This window comes from Vulpes lagopus, chromosome 23 (genome assembly GCF_018345385.1).
Source record: "Vulpes lagopus strain Blue_001 chromosome 23, ASM1834538v1, whole genome shotgun sequence".
Lineage (NCBI taxonomy): Eukaryota > Metazoa > Chordata > Mammalia > Carnivora > Canidae > Vulpes > Vulpes lagopus.
Genome location: NC_054846.1, coordinates 47,240,267 through 47,260,106, shown reverse-complemented (window position 1 = coordinate 47,260,106; position 19,840 = coordinate 47,240,267). Strand labels below are relative to the sequence as shown.

The 19,840-nt window shown below is 58.1% G+C and overlaps 2 protein-coding genes across 5 annotated transcripts in view; one reads left to right on the top strand and one right to left on the bottom strand.

Annotated features, from left to right (window-relative positions):
* The first annotated feature begins 776 nt into the window (after window positions 1-776).
* On the top strand, window positions 777-3,397 carry HYI (hydroxypyruvate isomerase (putative)). Of its 2 annotated transcripts, XM_041738190.1 has the most exons (8): window positions 780-1,034; window positions 1,120-1,231; window positions 2,227-2,341; window positions 2,499-2,577; window positions 2,669-2,718; window positions 2,814-2,883; window positions 2,998-3,132; window positions 3,244-3,397. In XM_041738190.1, the coding sequence occupies exons 1-8, from the start codon at window positions 836-838 to the stop codon at window positions 3,315-3,317; spliced, it is 834 nt and encodes a 277-aa protein (XP_041594124.1). In that variant the 5' UTR covers window positions 780-835; the 3' UTR covers window positions 3,318-3,397. The 2 variants fall into 2 exon arrangements, with proteins under 2 accessions (XP_041594126.1, XP_041594124.1); XM_041738192.1 differs by lacking the exons at window positions 2,669-2,718; window positions 2,814-2,883 and having other exon boundaries at window positions 777-1,034.
* The window catches only part of SZT2 (SZT2 subunit of KICSTOR complex), a 51,784-nt gene continuing 35,339 nt past the window's right edge, over window positions 3,396-19,840 (bottom strand). Inside the window, exons 43-72 of one of the 3 annotated variants that reach the window (XM_041738175.1) lie at window positions 18,512-18,664; window positions 18,328-18,430; window positions 18,129-18,234; window positions 17,924-18,035; window positions 17,184-17,302; window positions 16,910-17,074; window positions 16,547-16,631; window positions 16,237-16,401; window positions 15,977-16,144; window positions 15,456-15,595; window positions 14,902-15,068; window positions 14,681-14,778; window positions 14,464-14,596; window positions 14,229-14,359; window positions 14,025-14,125; window positions 13,557-13,733; window positions 13,115-13,382; window positions 12,932-13,011; window positions 12,720-12,845; window positions 12,400-12,599; window positions 10,371-10,461; window positions 10,129-10,209; window positions 9,972-10,046; window positions 7,344-7,557; window positions 6,788-6,941; window positions 6,512-6,634; window positions 5,997-6,402; window positions 5,753-5,869; window positions 4,362-4,430; window positions 3,396-4,228 (exon numbers count right to left, since the gene is read on the bottom strand). In XM_041738175.1, the coding sequence (XP_041594109.1) occupies window positions 4,085-4,228; window positions 4,362-4,430; window positions 5,753-5,869; window positions 5,997-6,402; window positions 6,512-6,634; window positions 6,788-6,941; window positions 7,344-7,557; window positions 9,972-10,046; window positions 10,129-10,209; window positions 10,371-10,461; window positions 12,400-12,599; window positions 12,720-12,845; window positions 12,932-13,011; window positions 13,115-13,382; window positions 13,557-13,733; window positions 14,025-14,125; window positions 14,229-14,359; window positions 14,464-14,596; window positions 14,681-14,778; window positions 14,902-15,068; window positions 15,456-15,595; window positions 15,977-16,144; window positions 16,237-16,401; window positions 16,547-16,631; window positions 16,910-17,074; window positions 17,184-17,302; window positions 17,924-18,035; window positions 18,129-18,234; window positions 18,328-18,430; window positions 18,512-18,664 (4,271 nt within the window). In that variant the 3' untranslated portion in view covers window positions 3,396-4,084. Of the gene's footprint in view, window positions 4,229-4,361; window positions 4,431-5,752; window positions 5,870-5,996; window positions 6,403-6,511; window positions 6,635-6,787; window positions 6,942-7,343; window positions 7,558-9,971; window positions 10,047-10,128; window positions 10,210-10,370; window positions 10,462-12,399; window positions 12,600-12,719; window positions 12,846-12,931; window positions 13,012-13,114; window positions 13,383-13,556; window positions 13,734-14,024; window positions 14,126-14,228; window positions 14,360-14,463; window positions 14,597-14,680; window positions 14,779-14,901; window positions 15,069-15,455; window positions 15,596-15,976; window positions 16,145-16,236; window positions 16,402-16,546; window positions 16,632-16,909; window positions 17,075-17,183; window positions 17,303-17,923; window positions 18,036-18,128; window positions 18,235-18,327; window positions 18,431-18,511; window positions 18,665-19,840 lie in introns of those variants that run through there. The other 2 variants (XM_041738177.1, XR_005985191.1) reach the window with 2 other exon arrangements.

Here is a 19,840-nt window from a genome sequence, read left to right as displayed (position 1 = left end):
AAGCCAAGAGGTGCATTAAAGTGTTTTCACAGCGCGCACACACGAATTTTGAAAAGCCCTAGAGACCACCAACGGTGAGCAGTAGGATAAATCCTAGGCTGCCTGGGTATGGGACTTTGAAGGGTACTGAAGAACACGGGGAAATGCCCACAAGAGAGCATCACATGAAAGAGCAAACCATACAGCTGCACGTACAGTGTGATAAGAATTCTAAGAAAACGGACCTGCTTATGTTTTTAATCTGTAAGGGAAAGTGGTGCGATGACTGTAGTGAGTTAAATGTTCTTGATTTCGTCTCTTAGCTTTCAAACGTCGCAAAACGAACAGATACTATTTTTACAGTGAGGGGGAAATACTAACTGTTAAAGCTCACGTTCCTCAACTGGGTCTCTAGGGGCTGGTCAGCCGGCGCGGGCCCTTCCCTCCCGGCTCTCCGCCCAGGGGGCCCCGGGCCACGTCTGCCCTCCCGCGGTCGGAGCGGGCGGGGCGGGGGCTCTCCTCTCGCTTGGCCCTGGCGCCTCTCCCCGCGTTTCCCCTGCTCCAGCCTCGAAGAATGTCACTTTTCTGGACCAGCCGCGGTCTTTACCTCACACTTTTCTAACCAAAAAAGTCTGACTCTTGGCGCCCTACCTCGGGTCGGGCTCCCCAGATGCACTTTTCCCTGGGATCCGCGCAACCCTGTGCAGCCTGCCTCCGTCCGGGATCCGCGCTCCCCGCCCGCCCCGCTGCACCCTCCCCTCCCCTCCGGGGATCCGCGCTGCCCTCCCGCCCGCCCCGCCTACTTCCGCTCCCCGAGCGGCCCGGACTCTGCCCCGCTGCAGGGCGCCCGCCGGCCATGGCTCCGCTCCGTTTCTCGGCCAACGTGTCGTGGCTGTTCCCCGAGCTCCCCGGGCTCCCCGCGCGGCTGCGGGCGGCCGGCAGCTCGGGCTTCGAGGCGGCCGAGGTGGCCTGGCCGTACGCGGAGCCGCCCGAGGCAGTGGCTCGCGCCGCGCGGGAAGCGGGGCTGCGGCTGGTGCTCATCAACACGCCCCCCGGTGCGCCGCGGGGCTGGGGCGGGGGCGGGGGCGGTGGTGAGGCCGGGGCGGCGGGCCGGGGCTGAGGCCCGTTCTCTCTCCGCAGGGGACGGAGAGAAAGGGGAGATGGGGCTGGGAGCCGTCCCGGGGAGGCAGGCGGCCTTCCGCGAGGGGCTGGAGCAGGCAGTGCTGTACGCCCGGGCCCTGGGCTGCCCCAGGTACCCTCCCCTCCTCCCTCCTCCTCCCCCTCTCGCCCGGCCTCCTCCAACACCCTGCCCCGCGGTTGGGGTCTGGGAGACGAGCACCCAGGTTGCAGAGGGTCCGGAGTCAGCCCCGAGCCTTTGTAAATCGCGTTTTGTGTCTTATTGGCCCGTGTCCTCAATTTGCTCCTCTTTCACGCTGGGACCCCATGCCCGGAGCTGCCCCGCCAGGGAGAGAGCAAAGCCAACCACCCAGTGGTCCACTTGAGTAAGGATCAGTTTATGGTAGCTGTGGCAGCCAGCAGGCACCTGTCGGGGAGCAGAGCCGGATACAGGTAGTGATGTTAAACTAGGTCTCAAAGGAACGTACAGGTGAGGGGCACTGGGGCAAGGATGCAGTGGCCAGAGACCGGTGCGGCGTGCTCAGCAGAGTTCCCGAGGCTCAGACATTGCCTTTTGGACTTGGGTGTGGCCAGGAGGGATGAGGTGATGGCAGGAGGCGGCGCGGGGCTGATCAAATAAATGTCAAATCCCACTGAAATGGGCTGAGCTGGAACTGGCAACGGGTGGGGGGGGTCCTCACTGGTGAGTGGTGGGGGCAGAAAGCAGATGGGAAGGATGGAAGGAATAGATGCCAGAAGTAGAGACAGGCAGCACGGAATATCTAAGGGAATGGGTCAAAGTACTTGTTAGCAAGTGAGGCCGACACACGTTTATAGCCCAAGGAGAGGGCGACTGGGAAGGAGAGGTAGAGAGGACAGGGAGGGCTCAGTTAGGGGTCTCTGACGCAGGAGGATGGTGTGACCCTCAAAGGTGTCTGGAAAAGGGTTTAGCCTCAGGCTGACACAGGAGGGTCAGGCCACTGAGCTTGGCGGCCAGGTGACCAGCTAGTGGGGTGCGGGCGGGTAGGGGTGGGAGGGCAGCTGGAAGGGGCGCACCCAGGGGAGCCAAGGAGCAAGGGCCCTGTTTTCAGGATGGACTCCCCAGCCCCCTCCAGTGCCATCTTCCCCCAGGATTCACCTGATGGCTGGCCGAGTACCCCAGGGGGCTGACAGAGCAGCAATCAGGAGTGAAATGGAGACCGTGTTCCTGGAGAACCTGAGGCATGCTGCTGGGGTTTTGGCTCAGGTGAGGCCAAGGCCATAGAGCCACACACATATGCACGTGAACGCCTGTGTGTGCAGAGGGAGGAGGGCGCTGGCCCAGCTCAGAGGGAATGGTGAGGAGCTTCAGTGGCTGGCTGATGGACAGCGGAGCTCTGCTCACGGGTCCACCGTGGTGCTAGGAGAACCTCGTGGGACTGCTGGAGCCCATCAACACCCGCATCACGGACCCCCAGTACTTCCTGGACACGCCCCAGCAGGGTAGGACTTGCAGCCCTGTGCCCCCTCCAGGCCCCTTTGATTCTTGGGTTCCCCCTGGGGCTCACGGCCCCCTCTCCGGGCTCTCTCCCAGCGGCAGCCATCTTACAGAAGGTTGGAAGACCCAACCTCCAGCTGCAGATGGTAAGTGGAACAAAGGGAGTGCTGCTCAGGAGGCCCGTGTGCTCCACGTCTGGGGAGGACGGGCCGCAGGGTGTGATCCAGTATTCTCTATCCAGGACTTGTTCCACTGGCAGATCATGGATGGGAACCTGACAGGAAACATCCGGGAGTTCCTGCCCCTCGTGGGTGAGAGGGATCTCTGATCTCCTTCTGGTCTGCTGCGCTACACCTGTGCCCCCAAATGTGTCCGTCGGGCCTCAGCTGGAGCCGGGGCCCCACGCCATATCTGTCTGTCTCCAGGGCACGTGCAGGTGGCACAGGTCCCGGGCCGAGGGGAGCCTGACAGCCCTGGAGAGCTGAACTTCCCCTATCTATTCCAACTGCTGGAGAACGAAGGCTACAAGGGCTTTGTGGGCTGCGAGTACCGGCCTCTAGGTGAGGGGGTGCTGGGGCTCTGGGCCTGGCCCTGGGGAGGGAGCTCTGGAGGAACAGCTGCTCTACTGCTCTTCTCCTGGAGTGAATGCCACCGCCTCCCCCTCTCCTCAGGAGACACGGCAGAGGGCTTGAACTGGCTTCGTTCCTACTGGGAGAGGCAGGGCCGCCCACAGGCTGGCCAGTGAGGTCCTGCTGCACGCGCACTTGTGGGACAGTGCACCCAGCATCCTCAATCTCTCGAATTAAAGAGCTGCTGCTGAACGTCTCTCCAAGCGTGTGTTATTGGGTGGGCGGGGGGCACGGTGTCTAACCCTGCAGGCTCCGGCTCAGGTACCCCAGTCTCTGGCACCAGTGCTGCAGTGCACGTGGGGGGGTTTGAGCCCACCTCCTCATTTACACACCAGAAACCAGAGGTCCGAGAGCAAAGGGACTTGCCTGTGGTCACAGGGGCTTCAGAGGCAGCGCTGGGGTTGGAACCAAGGTGTCGTATCTCAACAGCAACGTCCCGCAATGATGTTCCAGTGGGAAATGAAGACCAGGGGTCTCACAATGGGGGCGGGGGGCTGAGAGCAATCCAAGACTTGGAGGCAGCATTCAGGTAGAGGGGCTCTCAGGGGTGAGTGCTCGCCACCTGGTGTGAACTCCTGGGACTTCACCAGGTGAACAGGAAGGTGAAGTCCCTTTCTGGAAGGGTCCAGGGGCCTGAGAGGAGATGGGCACCTCAGGGAGCTGACCTGACCCTCTGGAGCCCCAGGCCAGCCAGCAGTGGCAAGTGCTCAGGAGGGCAGCTCCCACTGAGGGGCTGGGGCTGCAGACCCCGGAGATCTAGTCACAAAGCTTTGGGTGTCTGTCCTTCAGTGTCCGGGCCTGGAAGGGCTGGTCAGTCCTGCTTCAAGTGGGCCATCTTACAGACCCCCATGGCTTGAGGAACGGACATTCACTGGTCTGGCCCTCAGAGGAGGCGGGTCCAGAGGGTGAAGCAAGCTGTGTTGATGACGGACTCGAGGTGGTGGTAGGTGGAGACCAGCTGGGCTGGAGGGCTCTCGCTGTCCTGGGGCTGTACCGGGAAGGGCTCTCGGAAAACCACTGTCAGAGACTGCGGGGAACATGGCAGGGGTGCGGTGGTGAGAGGAGGGAGGGTAGGCACAGGGAGCAGGGCTCCCAGCCTCAGCAGGTTCTGGAGGAGCCTCCCATGAGGCAGACAGAAAGCCCCTCCCTGCTATCCTCACCGTCTTTCCCAAGTGGGAATCCAGAAACACCAGCACGAAACAGTCTGTGAACTTCTGATTCAATACAACCTGCAGTGAAACACAAAGTGACATGGGGAGTGAGGTCACCTGAGGCAGCCTCCACCTTCCTTCCTTGAGGCCATGCTGGAAGCGCGACCAGTGTGAGGAAGGCCTGCTTCCATCGCCACACCTGAGCCCGTCTGCATGCCACTGGCCCGGGCCCCTGCCTCTAAACTGAACCTCAGTCCACATCCTGGCTGGCTCCCCGTCAGCCCGACCAGCCTCAGCAGAGGGAGGGGGAGGCGCCTGACTGGAAGGCTTCACAGCTGGTCCACTGAGAGGCCCTGCACAAAGCTGGCACACCAAAGCCCATCAGTGACAGAGAGCTCTCTACCCTTGGCACAACCCCTTGCCTCCTGTCGGGGGTCTTGTCTCTGACCCCGTGCAACTGTCCCTTTGCTTGGCTCTGTGATCTCTTCCAGGTGATTCTTTCTGCTCCCAGGCTTCAGTGACCACCTGTTCTTGTAGATGCTACCCAGGTCTCTCTCTCCTGGGCCCAGGTCCCCAGCATGCATATACCTTCTAGAATGTGGTCCCAGGAGGGCCCCATGGGCCTCCGATTCAACTTGTCACCCTTCTCTCAAAGCCGCCCCTGCTTCAGCACACCCACCACCCACAGGAGCACCCCCATCTGCTCACACTGCCCTGCACAGCCGCAGCCTCACCAGCTCACCTCAGCATCCCAGGATGCCCCTTTGCACCCTGAAACTAGCCTACTCACGAGCAGGTGTCACGGGACCCCACCCCACGGACCAGCTCCTACTTTTTTTGAAGTCGTCTTCCGAACATCTCCCCACAACCACTGTTCTCATCAGGTCCACCTCTTCGAGTCTCTTAATCCCCAGGCTCTGGCCACTGGAGCCCCTCCCTTTCCACCTGGCCCAGGCAGTGATCTCAGCCTCTCATATGCACCTGGGTAATGGGCTAGAAGGCACGTGCTGAGGCAGCAGATTGGGGCTGGGGCCTGAGAATCTGCATCTTGGCAAGCTCCCAAGTGTTCACCATTGCTGCTGGTATAAACACCACACTTGGGGTAACAAGGCTCTAAAGCCCCAAAGCCTAGGGGCTTCTGGGCCCTAAGACCAACCACTGATGAGCTTCCCAGAGCTTGGCCCTCAGGATCTCTAGCCAAGGGCTTGTGTCTGAGTTTTTAAGGTCAGAGATCTAGGTCGTTCTCACAGATCTTGTGTCGAGGGTCAGTGCGTGAAGAGGAGTACCTGGATCCTGTTCTATCTAGGCCTCCCGCCAAAGCAGTCCTTGTTTAGAGGGGCTGGGGTTCCTTTTGGGGGACACTTGTTGTCTACCCTTTCAGAGGCGGCTCATAGACTTACCAGGTATTGAGTTCCCAAGTCTGGGCTCTGGAAATGGCGACAGCTCTGAGGAAAGCGGCTTAGGAGAACCTTGATCAGGCTCTGGTACCAGGAGACCGTCATAGATAGGAAGCAGTCCTAGGGGAAGGTCAGGGGCTGGATCTGCTGTCCCAGAGCTACCTGAGACCTCCGTACCCTCTATCCCGGCTGCTGCTAGGATCCCTAGAATCCAAACCAGCCCCTTCTAGAACCCACAGCTGCTTACCAGCTGGGGGTCAATGTCCCCAATGGATTTGGCATGGACTGCCTCCAGGAGCTCCTCCAGCTCAGCCAGGGCCAGGCGCCCCCCTAGCCGTAGCCGGTCAGGCCCCGGAGGCTCCAGCAAGAAGAGGCGCTTCCAGAGGGTGTCCCGCCGGCAGTGCCCACCGGCCAGCCGGACCAGCTGGGCCAGCCGTGCCCGTGCCACGCCCACCTCTGCAGCCAGTGGGGGGAACAGTGGAGCCAGTCCAGAGGCCAGGCCAAGCCCGGAGGCCTCCCCAGGACCAGCAGCTGAGCTCCCAGGAGCTTCTGGCTCAGGTGGCAGTGTGGGTGGTTTCCGGAACCGTCGCACGTCAGCCGTGAGTCTGGGGAAGAGCTCCCGTTGGCTGGTGAGCACCACGAAGAACTGCAGCCTGGGGCAGGGAGAGGGTGGGAATGTGCTGACCAGGGCAGGGGACACACAGAACAAGGGCACAGGGGACGCTGGGCAACGAGCGCATTGGAAGTGGGGGATCTGCTGACCGCAGGACATGCCGCTCGGCTTCTCCTTGCTCTTCAAAAGGCGCGGCACAATGACACACCAGCAGAGACACATCAAAGTCATCCTGGTGACGAAGTCCCTCAGAGTCCAGGTACGAGCCAGAGCTGCACAGTGGGGATGGGGAGATGCCAACCGTGAGGTTCTAGTGAGGGCAACCCCAGCCCTCTGGCTCCCGAAAATGCCAGTCTCCCTACTGCCTGGATAGCCTTGACCTGGGCTCCACCCGAGCAGGTGCTGATGCTCCCCTGCCACTTCACCTGTGCCACGCTGATACCAAGGCATATTCGTTATGTTCTGGGCCTCCTGGCCGGGCCATCCGCAATGGCTTCATGTGGTAGGAGCTGGCATGGTCAGCTACATAGTTGTACAGCTGGTGGGCAGCAATGAGTGGTGTGGAAAGCTCCAGTGTTCCTGAGGGGCAAGTTGTCGGAAATGCTGAGGCTAGGACAGACAGACTAATAATTGCTGGGATGGGGGAGAGAAGCCACTAAGGCTCCAACAGGTGGACTGGCTCTACTTTTCTGGGGGCTCCTAGATCCTGGAGGACATCAGGATGGGCCCAAAGTGGCTCAGGACAGACAGAGGACAGGGTACACATGGCAAATGATCTAAACTTTGATATGAAACAGTATGAAGAACCTAAGCTGAAGACAACCCAGAGACGGGAACACGGTCCAAGTGACATGAGGTGAGTAACAGTATGGGACAGGAGGGGCAGGGTCTGGCCTAGGAAGTGGTCCCATTGGCCCTGGTTTGGAGATCCCTTGGGGTCTGTCCCATTTCTGGTTCACCAGCTTGCCCTTGGGCACCAACCTTGATAAATGTGATTGCGGCCAAAGTGGGGCCCGTCGGGGTGGTGGGCCAGGAAGTGCCGCAGGAAGGTGGTCAGGTGGTAGCCGTGCCGCAGCACCAGGTGGGCACCCAGCACGTGCTGGTGCACGAGGCGCAGGTGGAAGTCGTAGCTGAACGAGTGCACGTGCATCAGGTCGCGCACCTTGTCGCATTCCTCAGTGAACAGCATGGACAGCTGGGGAGTGGGCAGCAGGGGATCGGGTCAGGATGTGGCAGGCTGCCCAGCACACTCCCCCTCTTCCATGGGAAGCGAAATCAAGATTGCCTCTGTTGCTGTGGGCCCAGGGGAGCCCCTCTGCCGGGATGACTTCTACAGGAAGCCCTCCTCGGTATATTCCCTTCTTCACCCAGTACTATGATTCAGTTTACGTTGCAACGATGACTATTTTGATAGAAGGGCCTTTTCGCTGGATCCCAGATTCCACTGCAGTCTGGCCCAGATTCACTGATGCAAAAAATACTCATTTAGTGCCCACCAGGTCCTGTTCGAGGTGCTGGGGATACACTGGGAAGTGAGCAAACCTTGCCCTTGAGAGCTTACATCCTAGCGGTGGGCAGTAGGACAACCAATGCCAGGCCGCAGAGATGAGCACGTAGCATGTTAGAAGACGGTGGTATGGGAAACCTAGTGAGGCACTGTGGTTTTACAAAGGTGGCCAGGCAGGTGATGTACTAGTAGGAAGTCTTTCCTGGCTCCTCTCATCTCTCCAGCCTGACCTTCCCACCGAACTACCTGCTCTTCCCAGTACATCGTCTGTTCTCTTCACATTTTTGTACCTGCTTGTTCTCTCTGCCTGGAATGTTGCTCTCTGTTCCCCAAATCTAGCTCCTAAGTGGTTGTAAAGCGTCTTCTGGGACGTCCTGCCAAGGCGAGGCCAGGGCGGGCCTCCTCTAACTGATCTGTGAATGAATGCATGAACCACAGACGGAGGAAGAAAGGAAGACAGAGATGGAGCTGGTGCTTCTCCTGGTGGACGTCACCATCACTGAGAACGTGTTAGCAGCTGGATCTGTGCTGCCGGGCTAGCAGAATCTACACGCCTGTGCCCTCGGAAGCATGGTGCACAGGAGTTCCGAGGAAAGGACAGAGCTGGCTCTGGGAGATGGGACAGCCCAGGGGTCAGGGTAGCTGTGTGGTCCTGGCTGAGTCACATCTCGGCTTCACCTCCCTCAACCACACACAGATAAAGCAGAGGTCTTCATAAACTAGAGAACACGGGATAAGCTGAACCGCCCACGGATTATGATTATTAGAAGTGCTAGAGCGGCGCCTGGGCAAGGGGCTTGGGATGCTCATGGAGGAGGGGAAGAGGAAGAGAGGAAGACCGGGGCCAGTAGGGGGTGGGGGTGGGGGAGGGCTAATTCAGGCTCAGAGACATGGCTGACTTCATTGTCAGGGAAGATGCATGAAGACGTGTCACCTGAGGGTTCCTGGCCCACAGCCCCAGTCCCGCCACCAACGGGCATGTGCCCAGAGCACGCACTTTACCTCTGTGCACGTTGGTCTCCTTATGTGTACAGCAGGAGGAAAACTCTCCTCTCCGCTGAGTATACACACTCTGCGCTTAATAACAATAGCAATGGTACCAAATTTAGAAATCCAAGTAGGATCAGAGAGAGCCAAGCTGGATGGAAATCAGGGGCAGGAAACCACAAGGACTCAAGAGGACTTCAAGAGGCTCGAGAGACTCGCAGTGGGTCCTTCCCGCCAGCACAAGAGTAAAGTGTGAAAGCATACCTGCCCGTCCAGAGCTCCCTTTGGAGCACTCTGGCCCAGGTAGGTTCCTGCACGTAGAGTCACCATGCCTTTCTGGGTCACCTTATCCTGTGAGGACTGGACTAGGTATCCACACTCAAGTCAAAGGCAACCATCCACGGGCTGGATGTGAGCTCTCCAGATATGAGGAGGCCCAGGCAGACCAGGCCCAGTCAGACCCTCATTTCAAGAGCTAAGTGAGAGGCAAAAAGAAGGCACAGGCCCCCACGTGACTTGCCTGGTGACTGAAGGAGCTGAAGGAACTCAAGTACCAAGGGCTTTACGTTCCTGACCTCACTCGGTCCAGACTCATTCTGAGCACTCCTGGGTGCTGGGCTCTTGTGAGTACAGAGGCCCTGCCCTGAGGCCGACAGACAGGGACGTAAATAACCACTAAGTGTCAGGGGTGCGCTGGGTGGCTGGCGACTCTGGTCCTCATTCTAAGTGTTTGTGGCGATGCTGACAAAGCCTGGCTGTCTTCAGCTCTAAGGCCAGGACTTCCTGCAGCACAGATTACCCACCATGTTCAAAAGTCCTCACTGACCAGCTATGGGTATGGATCGACCACACTGCCGGGCTCCTGTCAGTGCCATAATGACCAAAGGACCAGACCAGCCTCCAGTGCTGAGGTTGAATACAGCTCTGGCCCACTGAGAGAGTGAGGCTGATGGGTAGATGACTAGTCATGGCACCAGAATGACCACTGACCTATCCAGCCCATAGCAACAGATCACCCCAGCCCAGACCACCAGTGCTTTCCTCTTACTGGCCACAGCACACTGGGGAAGCCCTATGCCTGAGATCCCCTTATTTTCTCTGTCCCCACCACATACCTGAGAGTTGACAGCTTGCCCCATGGGGATTCGGGAACATTCTAGGGCAAACTGTTTGACACAGAAGTAACAGCCCTGGAGAGAGAGTGAAGATGAGGTCAGGAGGGCAACAGACCGGTGGATCTACCTCTCCCCACTCACTGTTCCTCATGCTCACCTGAAAAGCCAGCTCCATGAGGATGATGCCCCCGGGTAGTGCCCGCTGCAGGTGGTAGGTGGTGACCGGAGAGCCAGTGCTCTAAAGAAAGGATAAAGATTAGGGTTCAGGGGCAAAGTTTGGGGGTTTACCAGCCTTGAACCAGTAAGGGAGTCCTTGGGTCGATGATTCTGGCTCAGAGACACTTGGGTCTGGGGCATCACTGATTGCACTATCAGGGAAGGTACGCAATGATACACTACCTTGGGGCTCCCATCACTCTTGGTTTTAGGACAGGAAAAGGAGCCACGACCCTCCGTTCCAAGGATAGCCATGGCCCTCAGCCGGCTGGTGCTGCAGAAAAAGAAGAGGGAAGAGGATGAAGCAGGCCAGTGGGCGAGGCGGTATAGCCAGCAGACCCACAGTTGATTTCATGGGGAAGGCGTCTTGCAGAAGTGGAAATGGGGCCAGAGAAGGGAAGGACCTGCTTGGGGTACTGTGTTAGGTAAGTGGCTGGGACTAGAGTCTAGGTATAGACCGTGGGGGCAGCAGGGCTCTCTCCTGAGTGCTCCGTGGAGAGGTGGAGAGCAGGCCCTTCTCCCTGCAGGTTAGGGCATAAGAGGCTGCTGAGACTACGGGGAGACACGGTGATGGGATGGAGATGTCCCCATACTGGGGCCTTGGGATGGGAGGAAGAAGAGGCTGATGCATGTCTAAGATTTCAAAAGAAAAAATTCAAGGACATGCTCAATGCCCTTGTTACCTACTTTTCTCTGAGCAGGAAAAGAGGTTCTCTTTTGACTGAGGAATGGCAGTGTCAGGGTCCCATGGGCCTACTCAACTCAGGCAGATGGAGAAGAGAAGCAGGGAAGGAACCATGAGCAAGGAAAACAGCAAGGGCCAATAGGAGGTGCTCATTACCCCAGAGCTCTAAACCGCCAGAGCTCTCGCTGGCAGGCTGGGGTGGGGTGTGTCAAAGCCTCAGGGGAAAAGAAATGTTAAGTCCTCAAAGAAATTGGAACAAGACTTCAGCAATGACTGGTGATACTTCACGAATGGTGAGAAAGGAAGGCTTGACTAAAAATTTGGTTCTAGAAATATGTTTTTCATCCCAGTGTTTTTTTTTGTAAAATTATTTTACTTTTTAAAGTAGGCTCCGCAACCAGCATGGAGCCCAACATGGGGCTTGAACTCATGACCCTGAGATCAAGACCTGAGCTGAGATCAAGAGTTGGACACCGAACAAGCTGAGCCACCCAGGTGCCCCCAGAATCTTTGGTTTTAAAAAGGAACCCAGAGTTTTGGGAAGAGCTTCAAACTGAATGCAAAGTATGGAAACTAAAGTCTCTCAGATGCTGCTTTAGGGAAACCTGTCAAGGCAACAAGCAGAGCTCCTGCTCAGGTCCTGTTGCCCAGAATGAGAGGGGTGGGGTCCCAGAGGAGCAGGCCTGTCCTCTCTTCCTAATGCCTGGGGGAAGGAGGGAGGCCTGGGAGCTGGAGAGCTGGTTTCAGAAAACACTAAGGAGTTGGAATTGACTTTCTGGGCCAAGTGGTGTCCTGAGTAAGGAAGTACAACTTACACACAAAGGTTAACTGTGTGCAACATGAACAGGTACATTCCCACAGCCACTGGGAAGGGGCTGGGAACAGAATCTGGAGGCCCAGAGGTTGTGAGGAGCACAAAGCAGGGGCCACAGAAACGGGTAAGATTTGACACAGGACAGGAAAGGTGGTTGTGGATGTGTCACTGTGCTCCAGGAACCTGAAAGGTGGTGACAGAGAAGCTACTTACTTCCCTAGACTCAGACCTGTCACTACTGCTCAAGAACGGGCAGGAGGATGGTGATACAGGTAGGCCTGGCACAGGGGTTGCTGGTGAGAGAGACAACTCAGTGAGGACAGGGCTTCCTGGGCCACGAGCCATGTGAAATACCCAGAGAAGCCCGTGCAGCGACTGGGCCAGGCATCACTAAGCCCCAGATCCAGAGGCCTGGGAGCTTCTAGTGCATGAATGCATGCCAGCACGTTGGCATACAAGACATCCGTGGGCATGAGCCTGTGAGATTGTAACGGCTGTGCGTACAAATGTGTAGGTCATCCTCTGAGATTCAGAGGGTGTGCCTGAACCCACAAGAAGGCTCTCCAGACCCTCGAGTATGCGTTCGGCCTGGTGAGATGGACAGGCACGAGGCCCACGTTGTTTAAATGTGGCCCAAGGCAAAGGAGAGAGGGTGTGTGGGGCCTCGTCTGCAGTGAAGGACCGGGGGTTGGAGGGGGACGGAGGGGGCTCACCTGCGGGCAGGTGAGGGAGGCCGCAGTGGCACCAGCACAAAGCCCATGCTCTGCAGATACTGCACGTACTGCTGCAGGAAAGCCAGGCTCAGCTCCTTCAGCCAAGGTTCCTCACGGGCACCTGGTGGAGGCGCATCTGAGGATTCGCAGCTTGCGGGGGCCTCCCGGCTCCCAGCCCCTGCCTCGGGGCGATGGCGCCGCTGTGGGGGTGGAGATCAGGAAGGCTCCAGCCGCTGGCACCCACATCACAGGGTGGAGGAATGGAAGGCACGTGGTAAAGGGAGGTCCCACGGGAGAAACCCGGGAGTCTGGAGCCTCACCTGGCCCTCCAGGGGTCCGGAGGTCTCTGGGGGCCCATGCAGCCAGGCAGCTGGGTCGAAGAGCAGGGCCGTTGCGCAGTAATGCACCAGGCGGGATGACTGCTTTAGGGTCTCCAGCTCCGCGGCCTGGGGAGATGAGGTGGTAAGGACTGGGAGGGTAGCCAGGAAAGGGTCACAGGTGCTCACACAGGACATGGGCTTGGGACACTCACACTGATAGGCATGCTGGCTGGGGCGGAACGCTGCTGCCAGGTCACAAACAGGTTCTCCATCTTCATCTGGCGCTCCAGCTCTGGGGGTTGCAGGCATTAGTCACAGCCCCCAGGAGCTGGCACACCCCACCCCAGCCTCCCTCTCACACTCCATAGATGCCCCTGCCCAGCCCAGGACCTCACCCCTGCGCTCTGCCATCTTGATCTCCAGGAACTGCTGGCCGTGGTAGGTGACAGGATCAGGGGGTCTGGGCACAGGACCGAGTGAGGAGCTGGGGCGGGCAGCTGTGATATCCCTCAAGGCCTCATCGAAGGGGAACGTGTCCAGGGGAAGGGGGCCCCCACCCCGAGAGGATGCACTCAGCCGGCCCTGCTCGCGGCTCAGCGGTGGGCTTGCACTCCGGATGAGGGTCTCTGCTTCCATGGTTGGAAGGAGGAATGGGTTTGGCTCCTGAGCGGACAGAGTGCCACAATGGGTTCATGGCCGTTGCCTCCAGAGCCTCTCTCACATCCCCCCATTCATCTGCCCGCAGCCCATCCCCTCTCCCCTGCTGCCACACTGGCACTTCCCGGAACTGATCCCTGCAGAACCAGAACTAGAGGGGGGCGCCCGAGGCACGGGCACCTTTTCATCCCGCACCGGGAAGTCCAACTGGCCGTAATGATGGAAGAGCCCAAGCTTCTGGCTGAGGAGGCAGAAGGTGAGGTGGGCGCGCGAGTTCTGCCACTGTACTAGGCGGACGAGCGCTCGGCCTAGGGCTGCTCCTAGGTCCGGAGCCCAGTTGTAGGTCAGCAGCTGCAGCTGGGAGTTGGGGTCAGGGTCAGCGAGATCACTGAACCGCCTCGCCTGCCCAGCCCCTGGCCCCATGTTTACCTTCTTTTTTTTTTTAATTTTTTATTTTTATTTTATTTATTTTTTTTATTTATGATAGTCACACACAGAGAGAGACATGCAGAGACACAGGCAGAGGGAGAAGCAGGCTCCATGCACCGGGAGCCCGACGTGGGATTCGATCCCAGGTCTCCAGGATCGCGCCCTGGGCCAAAGGCAGGCGCCAAACCGCTGTGCCACCCAGGGATCCCTCATGTTTACCTTCTTGTCCACGACCTCCAGCAGCAAGAACCTCTGCCGGGGAGCGCTTCGCCCGGAGCTCCCGTCACCCCCTGGCTCAAAGCGCTGCACGGCTTTGGCAGCTACAGGGGAGAGCAGCTCGATAGGGGTCTGGAGGCAGAGCCCCTCGAGCTCACCCTGCCCCCATGGAACTCGGAACTCACCCCCTCTAGGCCATGCCCTCACCCTGCTGGGTCGGTCTCCTCCACTGCAAGAAGTTCCTGCCCAGAAGCAGCAGATGCCGCTCGGCTGCCGGGCGTGGAGTTGGGCCCAGTTGTCCAAGGGAGCAAGGACTGAAGATCTCTGGTTCTGAGCTCCTAGAAAGCAGACCATCTATGTGTGGCCCCATTCCCTGGCCACCACTGCCCAGGCCTAGCCCCTGCCTGTCCTAGCTCAGGCTCCACGAGACCCCCAAACTCACAAATGCTGCTCAAAGATGCGGACGCTGGTGTCTCCGGCCATTGAGGTGACCAGAGTAGTAAATTCAGAGAGGACAGATGGGAGGAGGAATCGGGACACCATGTGGGTGGAGCTCCTGGACACTGAGGCACAACCTGGAGCCAGGGCAGAGAAGTCAGGCTGGGGCCATAGCACGGGGACCAGGTCACGGGGGTAAGTGCGCGGGAGGGGGGCCTCACCGATCTGAACCATAAACTCCATCCAGCGCTGAGTCACACGAGCAAACACCGGCTGCAAGGTCCCCACCTCACCCTCTTCTAGCTGTGTGGTCCGGCGTCTGAGGACACAGCAGGTGTAAGACCCTCGCCTCCACGTGTGACACGTGTGTGTTCACACAAACCCCAAACCCACCTGTGACTTCACATCCTCCTCCACCCTGACGCACTACCACACAATGCACCTTTGTCTCTGGGCTCCAGAATCTGGGCCTGGTGCCCGCTCAGTTCCACCTGGAGTCCGAACACTTTCTGTTTTGTGACGCCTCCGGCCCCGGGTGTCTTCTGGCCGGTCCAGGACAATGTCATCAGTTGTTTTGGGAGAACCCAAGTCCCCACATTCTGTTTTACTCTAGGGGCAAGGCAGTGAATGAGGAAGTGCTGTTGGGAAGGGTGATGGCGTGGAGGATGGGGGCATTGTGGAATGGTAAGGAGAGCCTAGGGGCTCAGAGGTGCTGGCCGCAGCCTTGGGCAGGCCACTTGGCTTTTCCGAGCCCCAGCACCTGCACTGGTAAGAGCCCTACTTCTCCTGTGGGTGGCTGTGAGGGCCCCACGAGAGAAAGGGAAGTGAAGGCTTTTGCTAAGCTGGGCTCTCTTCATCCTAGAGAACCTGCCACACTTGGCAGCCCCCCAAGGGACAGGCCATCTGGGGCAAGGTCTGCAGGGGAATGGAGGGGAGCTAGGAGGCAGGCAAGAAGGTAGACGCCAAGTCCACCACCTCTTCCCATCCCCTTGTTACCAGCATATCCCAGAAGCTACGCCGGCCAGCTTTGCTGGGGGGAGTCACAGGCTCGCCAGGGCCAGGGCCAGGCACAGGAGGAAAGGTGCTAGCTCGGCCCGCAGGGCTCTTGGTTTCCAATGACCCGCTCCTGAGACTTCCTGTGGACATCAGACATTACAGACTCCCATCACTAACCATCAGTCCATGTGTCAGACAGCCTAGCCCCGAGACAGGTGAGAGTGACTTGCCACTTTGCTCCTTATCCCGCCTATCAGTGAATGGCAGCATACACAACTGACAGCTATGTGTATGTATGAAGGAGCTTCCTGAGGAGGAATCTCTCTCTTGAAGTGGGTGACCAGCTGCATGTATGTACTTCTGTTGGCGTGTGGCCTTGCTGACGCGGAGAATAAAAGGATAACTGTGAGTGTGTACTTTGGAGAGAGCCTTTGCAATGCCTTCCCGAACCCCCATCCTTGGCAACCTCACTAGAGACGCTGTCTTGCCTGGGCCTGAGATGTTCTCCGGATCCCATGTACCTGGAGATGTGTCCTCTGTGCACAGTGAGGCTGGTAGCAGCCGCAGCTCCATGATGGCATCAGCCAGGGCTTGGCGGGCTGCTCCTCGGAGCTTCTCCTCCAGCTGCACGATACTGATGTTGCCCTTCTCCCACACATCCAGTCGGAGCCATGGGGCCCCATTCTGAGCTGGAACAAAGAATGGGTGTAACATGAGGGTGCCTCTGGCTCCCACCCAGAGTGTTAACTGAATACCCCCTCCACTGACCAGGCTGCCCCACCTGAAGAACTGTCCGACATGAATGGGCAGCGAGTGACCTGGGTCAGTTGCTCAAATTCCTCCTCCTGCAGTGGGTCAAGGGGCCCCGGAGAGGAAGGGGGCCATGATGCCAGTGAGATGGGGCTGCCCCCTTCATCCACGAAGGCTAGAGTGATGCAGGCGACCCCTGGGTAGAAATCCACAGGAAGACCCAGGTCTGAGACTTCTAGATGGCCCTGAGCTGCAAGGCTGGGAAAGGCCCTGTTGGCCATAAGGCAGGAAAAGGCTCTCCCACAGTCGGCAGGGGCCCAGGCTGGCGCCCTGCAGCATACCTTTGCCACCGGTGCCCTGCCCACCAGGCTTGTTATACAAGTAGATGTCCAAGTCAGGGAGGCCACCTTGCGGTGGGAGCGGGTGCTGGGGAGAGAAGCACCAGAGAGCACTAAGCCCCAGTGGGTAGACAGAAACCATCAGGGGATGGTGTCCACTGTGGGGAATGGCAGACAGGTATTCCTAGGAGCACAGGAAGACGCAGGCAGGCAATAAAGGTGTAGGAGGTGGGGGGAGGCATGGGTGTGTGTATACCGGTCTTTAGGCAGGGGGATACCACCTGCAGCACCCGCAGGGAACGGTCACACAGTGAGGGGGGTGTGGGGGCATCGGGACAGGCAGTGTGAGAGGGATTGAAACCTCACCTGGAAGTGGTTCCGGCTGTTGCTGTCCGTGTACTTGGGAGAGTGCAGGAAGATGAGCAGGTTCTGGCGCAGGTACCAGGCCAGGGCAGGAAGCCAGGGCCTGCAGGAGACAGGGAGGGCCAGGTGCAGCACTTCTGAGGGGAGGCTTCCGGGGGGCTGGATGAACTGTAGGGAGTGTGAAGGAAGGGGGATCAGAACTATATGGAGAGGGTGAAGCAGACACTGTCCCCGCACCCGAGCCTTGGAGGGAGGCTGAGGTTGGGAGAGAGCTGACCTCCACATCAGCGGGTGTCAGCTTGCAGTTCCGAACAAGCATGACAGTGATGACGTCCAGTGTGGCCTCGTCCAGGCGCCGACGCAGGACCCGTACTAGCTCATCTGTAATCTCAGGACCTTGACGCAGCCACAGAGTCACTGGCAGAGGATCCAGCAACCCCCAGACCAGCCCTTGACCCCCATACCTGAACAGTCCCCCACACACTGGAGGCAGCTGGCACCATGTTCTAGCTCTGCCAAGTTCTAGTTCACTATGTAACTGTGGACAGGGGAGTGTCACCTGTCAAAGCCTCAGTGTCCTCATCCATATGATGGGAATAATACCAACATCTACCTCATACGTAATAGTCTGAGCCCAAGGCCAAGTACACATTAAATCAGCCATAAGTATGAGTTGCAACATCCAGTTGCCTACTGGGTCCCTCGCGCTCACCATCTCCCAATCTGAACCCAGCACCTTCACCCCAAACCTGCCCTCGGTTTCCACCCACTGGAACCATCCCCCCAGTCAGCCAGGCTAGACAGCTAGTGTCGGCTTTAATGGGTCCTCTCTCCAAGCTGAATTTCAATGAGCTGCAGCGCCTACCCTCTAAACATCACGGGGGTCTGTTCTGCCTGGTTCCTGCTTGAGGGAAACCGGGAGCACAGCATGAGCTAGAGCGGGCAGGTGCCAGAAGTCTCAGGAGGATTCTGGAACCTCCTCTGGTTACTCCCCTGCCCCCTCCTCGTGGCGCTTACCTGCCTGTCCTACGCCGTGCACCAGCAGCTGGATATGCCTGTCCACTTGGCCCACAGGACGAGCAGCATCTGAACTGCGGCTAGAAGCCATGTCCAGGGGAGAACGAGGACCCTGCAGAGAAACGTGGGTCAGGGCCCGGCTCCAGGGGGCCAAGTATGAGGGGAGCACAGAGGCTTTGGGGGGTGGGGAGGGGGTGATACGTGCCGATGTTTCCTCAGAGTAGATGGGCTCCTGGCTTCGTGACAGAGCCAGGGAGGGGGGCAGCGCGTCACCCTCCCATGATCGCTCGCTGCACGACGTCTCCAGGAGCCTGGGAGAGAGTGGCACAGTCTTTGGGCATACGTCCTCTGCCCCTATCCTTGACCCCTGCTTTACCCCCTCTTCCCAGGGCTCACCCACATACCGCAGGTAGTACACAGCCTTTGTAGCTCGTTCCTGATAGACAAACATGTTCTTCCGGTTCACCACAGAGAAGGCATTGAGCACGGAGCGCAGGGCCTGGATGGCTGTGGAGGGACAGGGGCTCAGGACGCCCCCTTCTCCAGATTCTCTCCCACTCTACCTGCCCTCTCTTGCCCGTCACATACCCCGAGAGACTCCCATGCTGGGACCCATTTTCAGGCGTGAATGGACGCGAATCACGGTTCCCCACACAACATCACAGGAGAAATGGCCAGGGACAAACTGCATTGTGGCTGCTAGGTACCCTCGGGGTGCACAGCTCTCATCAGCAGCGTAATCTGGGGAGAAGGGAGACAGGGGGTCAGAAGCGGGACACAGCCTTCTGCCCTTGCTACTTCTCACTTTGAAACTGGTCTACTAAAAAAAAAAAAAAAAAAAAAGAAACTGGTCTACTTGTCCTCACTCCTCAGGACTCCTTGGCCCGGTCTGTTACTCTGCAGGGGAAGGATGGCCATTCTGGGTAAGGTGGCAGGACCGTGCTCTTAGGAAGCCAGGTCACAGCACGAAGGCTCTCAGGAAGATGTGGAGAAGGAGCTAAGAAGAGGTGGCAGGTAAGGTAGACATGAGAAAATCCTTAAGATAACGTCGAGACATTGGCTGTGTCATAATACATAACATACACCCCCAGCTGTGTAATCACAGGGAGTAGCAATAGGATAAAAGAATAGAAGTAAGAACTGAGAATAGGAGTGCTGATACACACCTGCAGAGTCAGGGAAAACACTGTGCGCCGGAGGACAGCTACCCCAAAGAACCCACAGGGTAGTAGGGCAGAAAGCAAGAGCCCAGGGACACAGTCCAGCACCCTGTCTGACCCTTTCCAGGTTGCCAGGTTGATGAGGAGCCTCCTGATGGCAGAGGGGGCCACCTGGTTTCCCAGAGAAACCAGGGATGGATGCTGGATGTGAGCATGTTTAGAGCACACAGAGGGCTGCAGTTTGGAACAGAATGCTGGTTGTCCAGCAAAAACACGTGGACAGACTCTAATGAGGAAGGGCCGTCTCAGGGCTCCGACCAGTCTCCCATCGCACGCTGCCAGAAGGCATTTGAAGCAAAGGTGTGTGGTTGTCCTAGCACATGCTCCATGTGCGGAAGACACCATCAAAACCCTGGGAAGCCTGCTAATTAGGGGAATGGTGCTTTGATATAGAGCACATCTCAGGATGTGCTGAGAGACGCAGTGTCCGGAACTGTTAGGAACATTCACCTACAGACTTGGTGAGAATATTAAATATAGAAGTAGTCTGATTTTACTTGTAAACCGGATGGGAGAATTGCAAAGAATGATATCATCATTTGGCTTTCCCCCTGAGCTGGGGTGAGGGGTCATCAGGAGTAACAGAAGAGAGCAGGAGTGTCAAGACTTCATTAGCATCTCAAGTAGATCGTCAGGCTTCCTAACCATGACCAGAAGTCTCAGGAAGCCCAAAGGGGTCCTGTGCCTGCCCGTCAGG